This window comes from Balaenoptera acutorostrata, chromosome 11 (assembly GCF_949987535.1).
Source record: "Balaenoptera acutorostrata chromosome 11, mBalAcu1.1, whole genome shotgun sequence".
NCBI classification, from domain to species: domain Eukaryota; kingdom Metazoa; phylum Chordata; class Mammalia; order Artiodactyla; family Balaenopteridae; genus Balaenoptera; species Balaenoptera acutorostrata.
The window spans coordinates 43,461,850-43,476,030 of NC_080074.1; the positions used below are offsets into that span (position 1 = coordinate 43,461,850).

A 14,181-nucleotide genomic window follows, 5' to 3' on the forward strand; every position below is an offset into this window, starting at 1 on the left:
AGGTTTTCATGATCTACAACTGAAGTTGTGGGGTTTTTTGGAGGGGGCAGTTATTTCCTGTAATTCATTTTCTGCGAATTTATTTAATTGTCTTAAAAATGGTAATATGGCCATTTTGTGAGTTGGTGGTGACTGGTGAAATTAAGAGTAAAGTTGTCACCTATCTACAAGATTCCTATATTATACTACTGAGATTTCCAATAATCAGTTGCACTATGGTTGGAGAAGGCAAACTGTATACTTACTTCTGAGCTGTTCACAAAGTCACTAAGTCGTGAAATACCCAACTGGAAATTCTGAGTTTTAAAGTCTCTAATTATAACAAGTGCTTTTGAAAATCGTGCTGCTGGTTGTTCAGACATTGTGAAGTAGCTTAGATAGAATGCATTTGTTGCATCCTGATAAACTGCAGAAGGATAGAAACACCAAATGTTGTGTTTCTCAAGAAAATGGCTTGGGCTTCCAGAATACATTTTAATGTTTTACCCACTTCAGTTTGTATAGTATCAATTTTCCATATGAAATGTCTTTCCCAACTACACCTGCCCTCAGAGACTCTGAATTACACACTTAAAGGAAGTATCCTTTCTAAATGAGCTCAAGAATGGCATTCTGTTAAAAAGATGAACAGCTGGTCATGTGGAAATTCTCTGGAATGCTCACTTGTCCTGCAAAGGCAGGGGAAAAACTGAGATGTTAGGTGCAGTGTTTGTCATTCATTGGTATACAGAATTTTTAAAAATGTAACCTTTTAAAAATGTAATCATGTAAAGAAATCTTTACATGACTTTGCCTTTCTCCTTAAAAGACTAATCCATCAACAATGTGAAGGCCCCGAGAGCCCACTAAGTGCAGTTCAGTGGGTCTCAGGATTGTGCTGGAATTGTCCCATTTGCTGAAACATTGTTCCTTAGATTAAGATTCAGGACCCTCCCGTGTTTAAAAGTTATCTTTTGTTCTCGGTTACCTTGGGATAAACCTGGAATTTCTTAAGTGTGACACACAAAGAATTTGAATCTTGCTCTGCTCTCCAAGCTCATCTCTCACTTCTTCCCCTTTGAATTCTTTTTTCCAGCCTGATGAAACTACAGATGAGCTAAGCTCTCCCTTCTTCCTTCTTGAGTTCAAATAGCAGCCTTTCCTCTCACCTTGGCCAACTCTGACTTATCCACACCTGATTTATTTCTTCTTTGTGTAATTCTTCGTATATTCAGGGTCGGTACATAGTTGGGGTTCTCTGTTTACTTAATACATTTCCCCCAAGAGATTTGGTCTCGGCTTAGGCTCTTTATTCTGCCTTGTTTCCCAGAATTTCTATAGAAATTGTTTAAATGGAGTAGGAGGGAGCTATGGGCGAGTACCGCATTACTTTCCCCACGTTACAGATAAATGAGATTACAAGAGATCTGACCCGTTAGGCGTTTGCAAAGAGAGGGACCCGCGGAGGCTAGCCTGCCGTTTGGAAGGCTAAACTGCCTTAAAGTGTTGGGACCGGGCATTACCTGAATTTGTCGTTAGAGTTGAATTACTGTTGTGAGATATTGCGGGCTGTACGGATGGGTCAAGAAGGAAGCTAGAGCGCTTGTGTCACGGGTAAAGATAGGCAGTGCCTGCGCTCCTGGCTCGAGAAGAGGAAGGCGAGATGCCATCCGAAGTGGTCCCCTTCCTCTACCCCTTCCAAACGGGACAGACGGTAGCGCTGTTGCTTTAACAATCGCCCCTTCGGCTCCAAGAAGAGCTGGTTAGTGACCGTAAGCGAATGTGAGTGTAAAGACACCGTGTCTTCTCGGCCTTTGTGCACTAAGATGTTCACGTAGGGTCCGGGGAAGGCACGCTTCCACGGGACTCCGCGGCTCGCGAGCCTCACCCCCAGGCTCCTTGCTCGCCCAGGCAGCGCGAATCCCCAGGGCTGGGTTCCCGAGGGCAGAGGGTCAGCTTGGCGTACCAGGCACTGTCTGGTAGCTGTACCCGTCCTCGCAGCCCCATCCTCATTTTCTGAGGCTGTTAGCAGAGAGCCCCACCGGGAGGAGAGGCGGGACGGCTGGGGATGTCCTCTCAGCGCCCTCTGCGCCTCGGCATCCTTCGTTGGCCAGCTCGGGCGCCCTCGGCTGTGGCCCCGGGCGGAGGAGAGGAGTTTCCGGGGCTCGGGTCCCTGCAGCCATCCCGGGGAAGGAGCGCGGAAGCGAGTGGGCGGCGAGAGGCGGAGCAAGGGACGCGGGGGGCGTGGACGCGGCCGGCTTTGGAAAGGCCCCAAGTTAATGAGGCGTGCGCCGGCGGCGGAGTGCCTTTCGGAGCTGGGCTTTCCCCCGCGGCGCGGGCGCCAGGAGCCGCCTTTTCCGCTGGGTGTCACTCGGGGGTGGGAGGGATGGCCCATTCAAAAGCGCCGCGAGGGGGCCCAGCCAGAGCCCTTCCGTGAGCGCTCGCAAGAGGACGGCAGAGGCCCGGCGGCTCGCAGCTCCCGAACCTTGTGGCGCATCAGGACGCGGCTGCCCTGCTGCCCGGACCCCGAGGAGCCGCCGCCGCCGCCGCTCTGCTTCCTGCGCGTTAGCCTCTTCTGCGCGCTCCGGGCGGGCGGCCGCGGGAGCCGTTGGGGCGAGGACGGCGCGCGCCTGCTGCTGCCGCCCCCGGCCCGGGCGGCTGGAAGAGGAGAGGCCGAGCCGAGCGGCGGGCCCCCCTATGCCGGGAGGATGTTGGAGAGCAGCGGCTGCAAGGCGCTGAAGGAGGGTGTGTTGGAGAAGCGCAGCGACGGGTTGCTGCAGCTCTGGAAGAAAAAGTGCTGTATCCTCACTGAGGAGGGGCTGCTGCTCATCCCGCCCAAACAACTGCAACACCAGCAGCAGCAGCCCGGGCAGGGGCCGGTCGAGCCATCCCAGCCCGGAGGCCCCGCTGTGGGCAGCCTCGAGCCGCCCGTCAAGCTGAAGGAACTGCACTTTTCCAACATGAAGACCGTGGACTGCGTGGAGCGCAAAGGCAAGTATATGTACTTCACTGTGGTGATGGCCGAGGGCAAGGAAATCGACTTTCGGTGCCCGCAGGACCAGGGCTGGAACGCGGAGATCACGCTGCAGATGGTGCAGTACAAGAATCGTCAGGCCATCCTGGCGGTCAAGTCCACGCGGCAGAAGCAGCAGCACCTGGTCCAGCAGCAGCCGCCGCAGCCGCAGCTTCAGCCCCAGTCCCACCCCCAAGCCCCGCCGCAGCCACAGCCGCAGCCGCAACCCCAACCCAAGCCCCAGCCGCAGCCGCAGCCGCAGCCGCTCCATCCGTATCCGCATCCGCACTTGCGTTCGCACCCACATCCGCACCCGCACCCACTACCGCTCTCGCAGCCGCACGGCCAGCGGCTTCTCCGTAGCACCTCCAACTCTGCCTGAAGAGGGCAGCACCCGGGGCTGACGAGGTAAGGTCCCGGCAGCTCGGCTCCCGAGGGAGGTTCCGAGGAGTGGGGCTGGGGGTGGTAGGAGTAGGAAGCCTTTTCCCCGGTTCGGATCTTGGGTGGAAAAATGAGAAATTAATGCAGGTTTCTGGGAGGCAGAAAGAAGGGAACAGGCTGGAGCCGGGAGAGGCCGGGCAGAGAGGGGAGGGTGCGGGGTTCGGGCCGGGCAGTAAGGTCTCCTGATCGCCCGCCCGCCCACGCTGACCCACGCGTGTTCACTGGTGCGCACCCCAGCGACGCCGCAGCTTCTCTCCTTGTCACCAGCGCCACTTGAGTGTGTCTGGGGACTCGAGGGAGCGACCCCGGTGGCTTTCTGAGCTCGCTTTGTCCACGGGACTGGCCCGAAGAGACCTGGGTCTTGTAGGAGTCCGAGCTACTTCAATCCGTGTCATTTCTTTCCAGGTTGTGAGGACTTGAGGAAGTGGGACGAGCACCTTTCTATTGTCTTCACTTGGATCGAAAACAAAACAGTCGCCCCGCCCGCACCAGACCAAGTAGTTTGGACAGAATCCGACCGATAACTTGCGATTCCTCTTAGTTTTTCTGCATACTCTTCATCACAGTGCAGGAAATGATTTTGAGTCCAGAAGGCTTTATTTATGAACCTTTGAGAGGATCTTCCAGTATGGTGGACCTTTTAGGAGCGATGATGTACTGTAATGTTATTTTAATGTATTTTGATTTATGATTATTTATTAGTTTTTTAAAAAATGCTTGTTCTGAGACATTTCTGAATGTAGGCCATTTTCCAAAAAAGAAACTTTATTTTCAAAAACCTATTCCCTAGTAAGTTCTAATCTTGGGAAAGAAGAAAGTAAAAGGGCGGTGAGGGGGAACACATCAAGAATTCATTTTCAGAAGGTCTGACACTTAAATGTTATACCAGGTGGTTGAAATTAAACTCTGTGATACTACGTGGAGTTTTCTTTCTTTTTTTTTTCTTTTGAGTTTTTTTTTTCTTCGACATATATTTTGTGTAGAATGGAAGTTTAAAGAAGCTAAATGTTCAGAATTATGTAATTATAAAAATCGAATTGCTTTTTCTAAAAGGAAATCAGTAGTAATGATAGCTGATTGAAAATATTTCAAACATAACCCAACTGATGGCAAGATGATCATCATATCCTGAATATACAAGGAGGGCTGGGTCTGCTGTAGGAAAAGCCTTTCTTAGATTATCTATGTGTGAAGGGTTTAATAAGGAGCTTTCTATGATTTCTGAGTATGAATGCATTAGGTGTTTCATTTCAAAAAACATAGTGGGGGAAAAGAACTATTCCAGTTGTTTGAGAGAACATTTGTGCTCTTATCCACAATAGAGATTACCCTTCTCCAAGAGCTTTGCACACTTGATGTGAACCACATTTTCTGGCCCTTTTACTTTGTTCTAGAAGCATATTCTAGAATCTCATAGTTTAAAATACAGTTTGTAAATATTGCAAAGGACTAGGAGTCATAGCTTTTTGTTTTCATTCTGAGAATAATGTTGATCAGATACACCAGCTGTTTTGCTTTTTATTGCTCTGTGAGAAATCCAAGGGTTATATGTTTTGTTGTTAGGTTAGCTAAACTCAGAAATTGAAAAAGGAAGGACTGGATAAACACTGGATTTGCAGTAAGAAAACAACCCCAGTCTTGTTTTAGCAGCGACTTGTTCAGGAGTCTGGGGGGTTGCGGGGGGGTGGGGGGGGGGGAGGTGGGGGAAGAGCATGTGCTTTTAAAGGTAGAACAAACCCTCTTCTGTGTTAAATCAAAAGGATGGTCAAAATCCACAAGGGCAGATGCTACTTAAGTTTAAAAAGAGCCCATAGATGCTACCAAATCCTCTTGCGGCTGAAAATCACTTCCTATCTGCCTAGCTTTACTAACAGGTCTCTGTTTTCCATCATCTTTTCTGCAAAGTCTGGATCAGTATTTTTCCAGCTTCCAAATTGGAATGGTCAGTATTGGGCCACTGGTAGGTTCTGTAGTCAAAGAAATGAAAATAGAATTTCATGCTAGAGATATCTTTATTCTCCCTCCATCTAAAAAGGAGTTTCAAGGTCAAATTACTTCTCAGTGCAATATTTAAATGACGAAAATTTGAGATCATAACTCAAATCCAAAAAGTGGTAGGGGAAATAAAAGTCAACCAAATGGCAAGCAGAATTTAAGTGGACTCCCACTTGCACAGGCTAAGTTGCAGTTGTGAAAAAATGTGTATATGATGGGCAGCTCAGAGAGCAGATCTCAAGAGTTCTTAAGTCAAGTTCGGTTTGATTTCTTTGGAACCACTGCTGTGCTTTTTAATAATGCCTCATTGTACTGTCATTTTAATACATGCAGATCATGTAACCCCAATTCAACCACAGCTTTTTTTTCCAGACGGAAGGATTTTTCTTTCAGATTCTCATGCTATAAAAAAAGTAAAATCCATACCAAATACTTTTAAAATTAAGATTCTTGTAGGCTTTTAAAGGCACTCGTATGTTGTTAGCTTACATACCGGCTAGGTAGTGTTGTCAAAAAAAAGTATGCCCAGGCTTCCTCGTGGCTGCTAGAATTTTTTTCTTTCTCACAATGGCTCTGGTTTGTAATGTGGCCACCGGAATCATGGTTCCTTGTATTATCTTTCCACAGCCCTTAGTCCTTGCTCTGCTGTGATATTTATATTGAGTTGACCCTCTTAGTGACTCTCTAGTCTGAACCCCTCTTAGCATTTAACTGTGAAACCTCAGAAATTAGAAAGGAGAGGAGTAGGATGGTTTTTTTTTAATTTAACACTAATTATGGCTTAATAATTTTTCCGGAACAACAACAACAAAAAATGAGCATACTTAATGATACTCAGCAAAACAAAATACAAATGCAAATCATTTAATGTGTTGGTGGCTCTATTTTACCTGTAAGAAAATGATACAAACCACCTAGGGTATTCTGAGGCCTGACAAATCACCTTCATGGAGAAAGGTGATTCTTCTTTCAACCCAAGAAAAGGAAGGAGAGGACAGGTCCAGTAGAAAACCCACCCCTTAAATAAACATAAAATGTAAAAAGTTGGAAAATTAAAAGGAATGTCCCATCTGGAAACTGAACTTTTTGTCTTTGAACTTGTGTTGGCACCAAGCCTCTTACACAGTGAGTTCAATGACTATCTGTTGGGACAAATGAAAGAAGGAAAAAATGTCTAACTCCCCAGCACCCAGGAGGGTGATTTCTCTGGCCTCACACAGTGCTTCCTTCTTTACTTGCTCTCATGCCATTCCCTGAGGACAGCTACCACGGGACCGGCTATGCATCATGACGGAACTCCTCGGACATACTTTCTTAGTGGAGATCCACATGGATCTGCGTATGCCCTACGGGGAGTGCTGAGGTCAGAGAGCAAATGGCTATAAAGGGCCCTTTCAAAATGAACATTTCCCTCATAGAGGAAGGGGGGTTCTCTCATCATGTAGAAATCAAACCAACTTTATAACTTCATTTCACGTATTTTTTTCAATGGAGGTTAAAAAAAAAAAAAACGAAGCCCAGTTGTTGCTTAAAAGAGTTCCTCTTAACACGTTAGCACCGTTAGGAAGTCTGGCTTAAGCTGAGAGGCCCGTTTTAACGCTGTATTGCTCTCATATTCCGAACACTATTTCTCTTAAAGACTCTTCATTTAAGTCTGACACTATATGAGTTGTTGCCAGTGTGTGGGTTCAAACACATCACTTGTTTTCTGTCCCCAGGGAGAGTGACTTGGTTTTAGCTTGGCTCCAAGTGTTTACAGTGTCATGTTCGGTGGCAGGTTTACAAGAGGGATCTAAGACGAATGAAACTGGAGCAATCTCATAGAAAATAGAGCTTTGTAGGATGACGATGGGCCTGTGAACATTCGTTTTCCTCTCTTTTTTGTAAATGTCAAACTAATTCGTTTTTGCTTTACCAGTAAAATGCCCTCAGTAGAATAAAATCTAAATTTGGGAATTATAGAGCTCGATGAATCCATCAGTGATTCTTTCAAGAGAAATACACCTATTTACCTAAAACAACCTAAGATGTATTAATTGTGGAATTGGGTTGGATGGGTTTTTAAGAACTATTTTCTAAATTCTTGACACAGTTTAAAGGGTGAATTTTGATCTGCGGTGCAGAACAGCCAATCTAGATTTACATAAGATTGGATGACAAAGTGATCTGTGACTTTGTTGGCAGGACTCCATCTGCCAAATGGAGTAAAGGATCCAACAGGGTTTCCTAGAAAGGGCATTATTGCCCAATGAAGGAAGCAGAAGGGCCCTGGACCATTAGAAGCAGCTGCATAAAAACTACCTGTTCTGAAGCTGGCCTGCTGGTGATCAGCTGGGTGGTGGGGAAGGAGATTTTCACACAGGTGGTCCTTCCAGACCATTGTATTTATTTTGAGAAGAAAGATAAAACAATTGTCTGTTACATTGCTTAAAATTTCAGAATATGCAAATACGAGCTTTGAAAAGCAAGCATCACCATGTACCAAATGCTTTACAAACTATCACATTTGTGAACTTAATGAAGTGGTCCTCATTTGTGTAAATATGTCTCTTAAATGATTTTGGAGAGATGTGATTTATTTTTCGTATTTTCAAAATGCATTCCATTTCAAATAAAGTATCTATCAAGATGACTGACCTGTGGACCTTTTGAAGGCCTTGTTCACCAGTCACGTGCGCTGCGTGTACCTGTGGGAGCAATGTTCTAAAGGGCTTGGCTATTGTAAAGGCCATGACCACTCTGGGAAGAAAAAGACCATCTTTTGAGGTTGGAAATTTATTTTAAAAATTACCTAGTCATTTTGAATATAGGGTATAGAATTTCACTCAGGTTATTTGGTGAAATAATTATTGCTTTTTGAATGCTAATGAATTTGAGTTGAATTTTTCCATAGTGCCCAGGGGACAAGAAATGGTCCCTAGTGAATTAGCTTGGAGGCAATTCCTTCTTGAGTTCCGGAGAGATTTGAGTCCTCCTAGGTCCCTTGAGAGGGTGAAGCCTTGACTCTAGGAGAATCATCTTTCAAGCTGGTATCTATAAAGCTTCCTGTTTTGTGTTGAAAGCAGAAGAGAGACTCGATTCTTTTTAAAAAATATTTATTTACTTATTTAGTTAGTTATTTATTTTGGATGCGCCATGTCTTAGTTGCGGCACGCGGGACCTTTAGTTGCGGCACGCGGGACCTTTAGTTGCGGCACGCGGGACCTTTAGTTGCGGCACGCGGGACCTTTAGTTGCGGCACGCGGACTCAGTTGCTGCATGCATGCGGGATCTAGTTCCCCCCGTCAAAGGACTGAACCCGGGCCCCCTGCATTGGGAGCGTGAGCACAGAGTCTCACCTGCTGGACCACCGGGGAAGTCCCGAGACTCGATTCTTTAAAAGAATATGGCGTTATCTTTACTTAAAATCTCCATTGGCATCTAAAAGTGTTTAAATCTTCAAAGACTTTAAAATAGGAAATTTGAAGACATTTTTTATCTCTTAGCATAGTCTTACATTGAGAGCTTTATTACTTTACTGTTTTTGTTTGGTTTTGTTTTCTTTTTTCATTTGTCCTACTTGGTTATGTGGGGGTTTTCTTGCCCTTTCGGAAGTCTGAGGTCTTCTGCCAGCGTTCAGCAGATGTTCTGTGAGGATCATTCCACTTGTAGATGTATTTTTTATGTATTTGTGGGAGGAGGTGAGCTTCATGTCCTACTCCTCCGCCATCTTGATTCGTCCCCTGTTTGGTTTTTTTTTTTTTAAAGATTTTTTTTTTTAATTTTTTTTTTTTATAGCTACTTTATTTATTTATTTATTTATTTTTAGCTGTGTTGGGTCTTCGGTTCGTGCGAGGGCTTTCTCTAGTTGCGGCAAGTGGGGGCCACTCTTCATCGCGGTGCGCGGGCCTCTCACTATCGTGGCCTCTCTTGTTGCGGAGCACAGGCTCCAGACGCGCAGGCTCAGTAGTTGTGGCTCACGGGCCTAGTTGCTCCGCGGCATGTGGGATCTTCCCAGACCAGGGCTCGAACCCGTGTCCCCTGCATTAGCAGGCAGATTCTCAACCACTGCGCCACCAGGGAAGCCCCTGGTTTTGTTTTTAAAGAAGAAATGAAATCTGAGAAGACCAATTACTGCCATTGTGAGGGAATTTCAGGGGTACAATGTGAAATAAATGTGTGAAGCAGGCGGTAAAGCAGGGTTGGTAAGAGTCAGGATTTGTGAGTACATGGGTTCAAGTCCCAGTTCTACCACTTACAAGCCATGTAGAGCTTGAGTTACTTAACCTCTTGGAAACTCAATTTCCTCCTCTGTAAAGTGGAGTTAATAAAGGTTCCCACCTTCTGGTTATTGAGAAGATTTAATAAGTTAGTAGAAGTGCTTAGAACAGTGCCTGGTGTGACTATGAAAGGAAGCTCCCTGCGTTTTAGGGCACATAAGCAGGTTTGGGGATCATTATAACCATGTGAATATATAATATATGGTGTTTTAAAGCTATGAATTGTATTTTCTGATACCTCAGCACTTCTTTTAAATGGTCAGAACAGTATGATGGCAACATTCTTGTTTTCAACTTTGAAAAAAGACAAAAAAGGCATTATTTATAGTACTACTATTCTCCTTTGCTTATCGCTTTCCAGTCTCCGTTCACATGCTTATGTATTTTAAGTGAGTTACAATGAAACGATCAGGATACTCATATATGCGCCTGGAGAGGGTGCTGCGGTGCTCCACCCAGATTGCCACCTGAGGACAGAGAGGGTACTCGGTCCCCAGATATGAGACTGTTGGTGGCTGTCATGATGTCAGTTAGCCCTTTCCCTGGAATTGTCCTCAGCCTTGTCTCAGGGAGAGCTACCTTGCCCTAGGACATACCCCCTCCTTGGGTGCGCTTGGCCTATGGGGAGTGGATGAAGACCAGGCCCTGTTGTCTCAAGCCGGACAACTGTGAAGGGCCATCCCAGCTCCAGTACTCCCTGGAGAAATGGCTGACGCCTGTCTCAACAAGGAGGTGGCCTTGGAGTTCAACTTTCCGTCTGCCCAGTCCTCTTTCCCTTGCTCCTTCACAGGGGAGGTTCCCAAGAACACCCCCAAAACCTCCTGCAGTCAAACATCAGAGTGTCAAGAACCTGCTTCTCAGGGGATCTTGTCTATGACTCTGTGTGTGTGTGTGTGTGTGTGTGTGTGTGTGTGTGTGTGTGTGTATTTCCACCACCATGGTTCTGTAGGAAGGCTGGTGGTGTTGGAAGGGGGTCTACAGCATAATGATTAACCTTATGCTTTAGAGTTTTGCTCTCAACCTGGAGTGATTTTTCTCCCCCAGGAGACTTTGACAATGTTTGGAGACATTATTGGTTTTCATAACTGGTGGTAGAGGTCAGGAATGCTGTCAAATATCCAACAATGCGCAGGACAGTCCTCCATAACAAAGAATTATCCAGCCCAAAATGTTAGTAGTGCCAAGGTTGAGAAACCCTGCTTTAAAGTCAAAAAGTCTTGATTTTATTAGCTGAATTCCCTTGGGCAAGTGATTTAATTTACTTCAGCCTCAGGTTTCATGAGTAAAATGAAGACAATGATTGTACCTGTCTCATGAAGTTGTGAACCCAAAATTAGGTAGTTCGCATAATGAGCTCTCACTGTTCCTGTCACAAAGTAAGCATTCAATACATGGTAGCTATCACCCTCATTATTATTTAAAGTGGTAATTTTAATGACAGCATAATATCCTATTGAGTCGATGTATTATTTCATTCATTTGCCTATTGTCATCTAGTGAGTTTCTGTTTTCATGCTGATTTCAACACTCCTGCAATAAATATCTTCATGCATACATCATATTGAGAAGAACATGGACTTGGATTCTAGTTCTGACTTTGTTTAGTCTTGTGACATTAATCTCTGAGTCTAGTCTATTCGTCTGTAAGTGAGAATAACAGCCTTGCCCTTGGGGAGCTATTATGGACATACAGCGAAGTGGCAGTGAAATCTACATGAGTTCAAGTCCTAGAGCCACCATTTAACCGCCTTACTCACAGTGAAGCATTATGTAAGTGAAAATATTATTATCTGGATACCATTTTAAGAGGGATTAGATATTATATCTATATATTTATTATACTTACATATCTAGATATAGATATAGATATTGTGTGTGTGTATAAAACACATATGTGTATTCCAATCCAAATAATTTGGATTTAAGAAATAGGATGTTATCACAACTAGAAAAATAGCATCCAGTACTCCCTAGTTTTTTGTAGAACTTGAGCCAAATTTATATTTGTATTCAAGTGGAAGGAATCATATGAATACAACATTACAGCCGTCTAGAATTATTGACACAGAAAAACCTGAGTAATGAACTCACTGGCCACATGAATCTATTTAGCAAGGTGTTCTTCCTTGCCTTGCTTCTTTCTCAAAGACCTTGTTGGAAACCTTCACCACATAGAAAGGCAATAAATGCCATGGCACGGGTGCTCTTGACCCCTGGCCTTACCTGCCTACAGAGTGAGTCAGGTTATCAAAGATGGCACAGGGTGGGGCAAGAGGGCTTTGAAGATTTAGATGCTCTAGGGTGGGCTGTAGATGTAGGCGGGTCTCCTTGGTCTGAAGGTTGTTCTAAATCTGATTTTAGTTTGAAGGGCTTAATCGGACCTGAGGACAGAAAGGACCGCTTTGTCACCCCTTGATGCAGAGTCACAACTGACTGCTCTGAGATAGGGTCCATGTGCGAGTGACTTGCTCCCTGCCCCGGGCATTCACCTGAAGTATTGGATGGTTAGTTAGATGCCGGAAATGAAAAGTTGAAAAAATAGCCGACGTGGTTATTTGCATCCTCTCAAACCCTGCCAAATTCATTTCTAACAGAGTGGGCAAACATACTCCATAGTCCTTTAAGACCTGACAACCTGTACTTCTGAAGTAACTGATAAATGAGTATTCAACTCCTGTACAGAAAGCAACAGGAAATGACTCTTGAGGAGTTTGAAAGTTTTGATTAAGTCGCTGTCCTCCTTTGGCTTTCTCCTGAAGCTGATAGTTCACCCGGTTGAGTTCCTATTGAAGCTGACAGCTCAGTTATTTTGCAAGTATTTTGAACTTTGCTGTAACAAATTCTACCCAGTGGTGTGGCTTACTCTGTCAGGGCTGACTCATCACCTCAGAAGAGCAGACCGGCTTTGTGAGTCATCACTGTCAAAGAGGCCAAACTTGTAATAGTTTTAAGCATATCTTCTTTCTAGTTTTTAGCTGCTGGAGACATGTTCATTTTTACAAAGCTTGGTTCCAGTTTTGAAACACATACCTGTCTTGAATGATCCTTCCAAGTAATTCCCAGTATATATACATTTGTGGGTATGTACATCTATGTATGTCTATATGTGTGTGTGTGTGTGTATTTGTACACACACATACACTTTTCTTGCTAGTAACGTTCACGGCCCGTGAAGGTGGGATGGTCAGTTTTTTTGCTGTGGAACTTGACATCTGAAGGATTTGAAACTGCACCGAGCAGAGCTGGCTTCCTCAGAGCTTTGAGCATCCTGCTTTGAGGGTTAGCCCCACCCTGCCTAAACCACTATGACAAAGCAGTGGTCTGTGGTGGTGCCAGATCCCCTGTGTAATTTCCTGTTGCCGTGTTTCGACACCACCACTGAAGGGAATGACTGGTCTCTGTGGGAGACGATTCGGTGACTTAGTTTCTTACAGCAAAGGAGATCCTTAAGGTAGACAACAGTGTGAGTCGTGTTTGCAGGAGTGAGAGTGAATTTTATCCTTGCCACAGTGCACTGGCTCACTATAGAATAATTGTAATTATTGCCTAGGGTTCTAGTTAAAATCCCTGATGCCTGTAAAAAGTGCCGCATAGCTACCACGAGACCTGAGCTACATGGCTGTCTCGACAGCCTGTGGACCCTGGTTTGCATTTGCTTTCTATGCAGTGGTGAGCAATAATACCTCTTCTCTACCTCTATAAATGGTAAGCTGAGATCAGAGCTGAAAACAGAAATTTAGGAGTTTCGATAAAGTCTCATTCATCTCTCCCCTTTCTGCAGAGGAAAAAAATGAAGCTAAGAGGGCCAGTGACCTGCCCTTGGTCACACAGCCAATTAAACTCAAAGACAGGATTAGAACCCAAATCTGGCTCCCTTGATCCTTAATTAACGCTCTTTCCACTGTGGCACTACTTTGCAAGGCTTGGAAGATAGTTTATGTAAATTCAAGATGTTATTCTTGCAAATAATCACTCGAAGTATTCAGACATCACATCTCTTCCCCCCCCCCAAAATATAAATTTTTACTTAAATTATATAAACTGTCTTAAGGGGTTTACAGATATTGAAAATAAACTGTTTAGTTCTACTGGGTTTTTTTTAATGAATTATTTTATTTTATTTATTTATTTTTGGCTGTGTTGGGTCTTCGTTGCTACACATGGGCTTTCTCTAGTTGCGGCAAGCGGGGGCTGCTCTTCATTGTGGTCCGTGGGCTTCTCATTGTGGTGGCTTCTCTTGTTGCGGAGCACGGGCTCTAGGCGCAGGGGCTTCAGTAGTTGTGGCACGTGGGCTCTGGAGCGCAGGCTCAGTAGTTGTGGCGCACGGGCTTAGTTGCTCCATGGCATGTGGGATCTTCCCGGACCGGGGCTCGAACCCCTGTCCCCTGCATTGGCAGACGGATTCTTAACCACTGCGCCACCAGGAAAGCCCAATTCTACCGTTTTAAAAAGTGCTTTGTGACTTAGTCTTTCCAAATATAATCCATGTGGGTT

The 14,181-nt window shown here is 45.0% G+C and overlaps 1 protein-coding gene across 1 annotated transcript; it reads left to right on the forward strand.

Annotated features, from left to right (window-relative positions):
• Positions 1–2,243: 2,243 nt before the first annotated feature.
• PHLDA1 (pleckstrin homology like domain family A member 1) lies at positions 2,244–4,356 on the forward strand. The gene is made up of 2 exons (XM_028162031.2): positions 2,244–3,400; positions 3,839–4,356. Exon 1 carries the CDS (start codon positions 2,259–2,261, stop codon positions 3,372–3,374), a length of 1,116 nt encoding a protein of 371 aa, XP_028017832.2. The 5' UTR covers positions 2,244–2,258; the 3' UTR covers positions 3,375–3,400; positions 3,839–4,356.
• Positions 4,357–14,181: the final 9,825 nt, after the last annotated feature.

Excerpts from the sequence above, each read along its gene's own strand:
- PHLDA1 (XM_028162031.2), top strand. The coding sequence starts at position 2,259 with ATGAGGCGTGCGCCGGCGGCGGAGTGCCTTTCGGAGCTGGGCTTTCCC.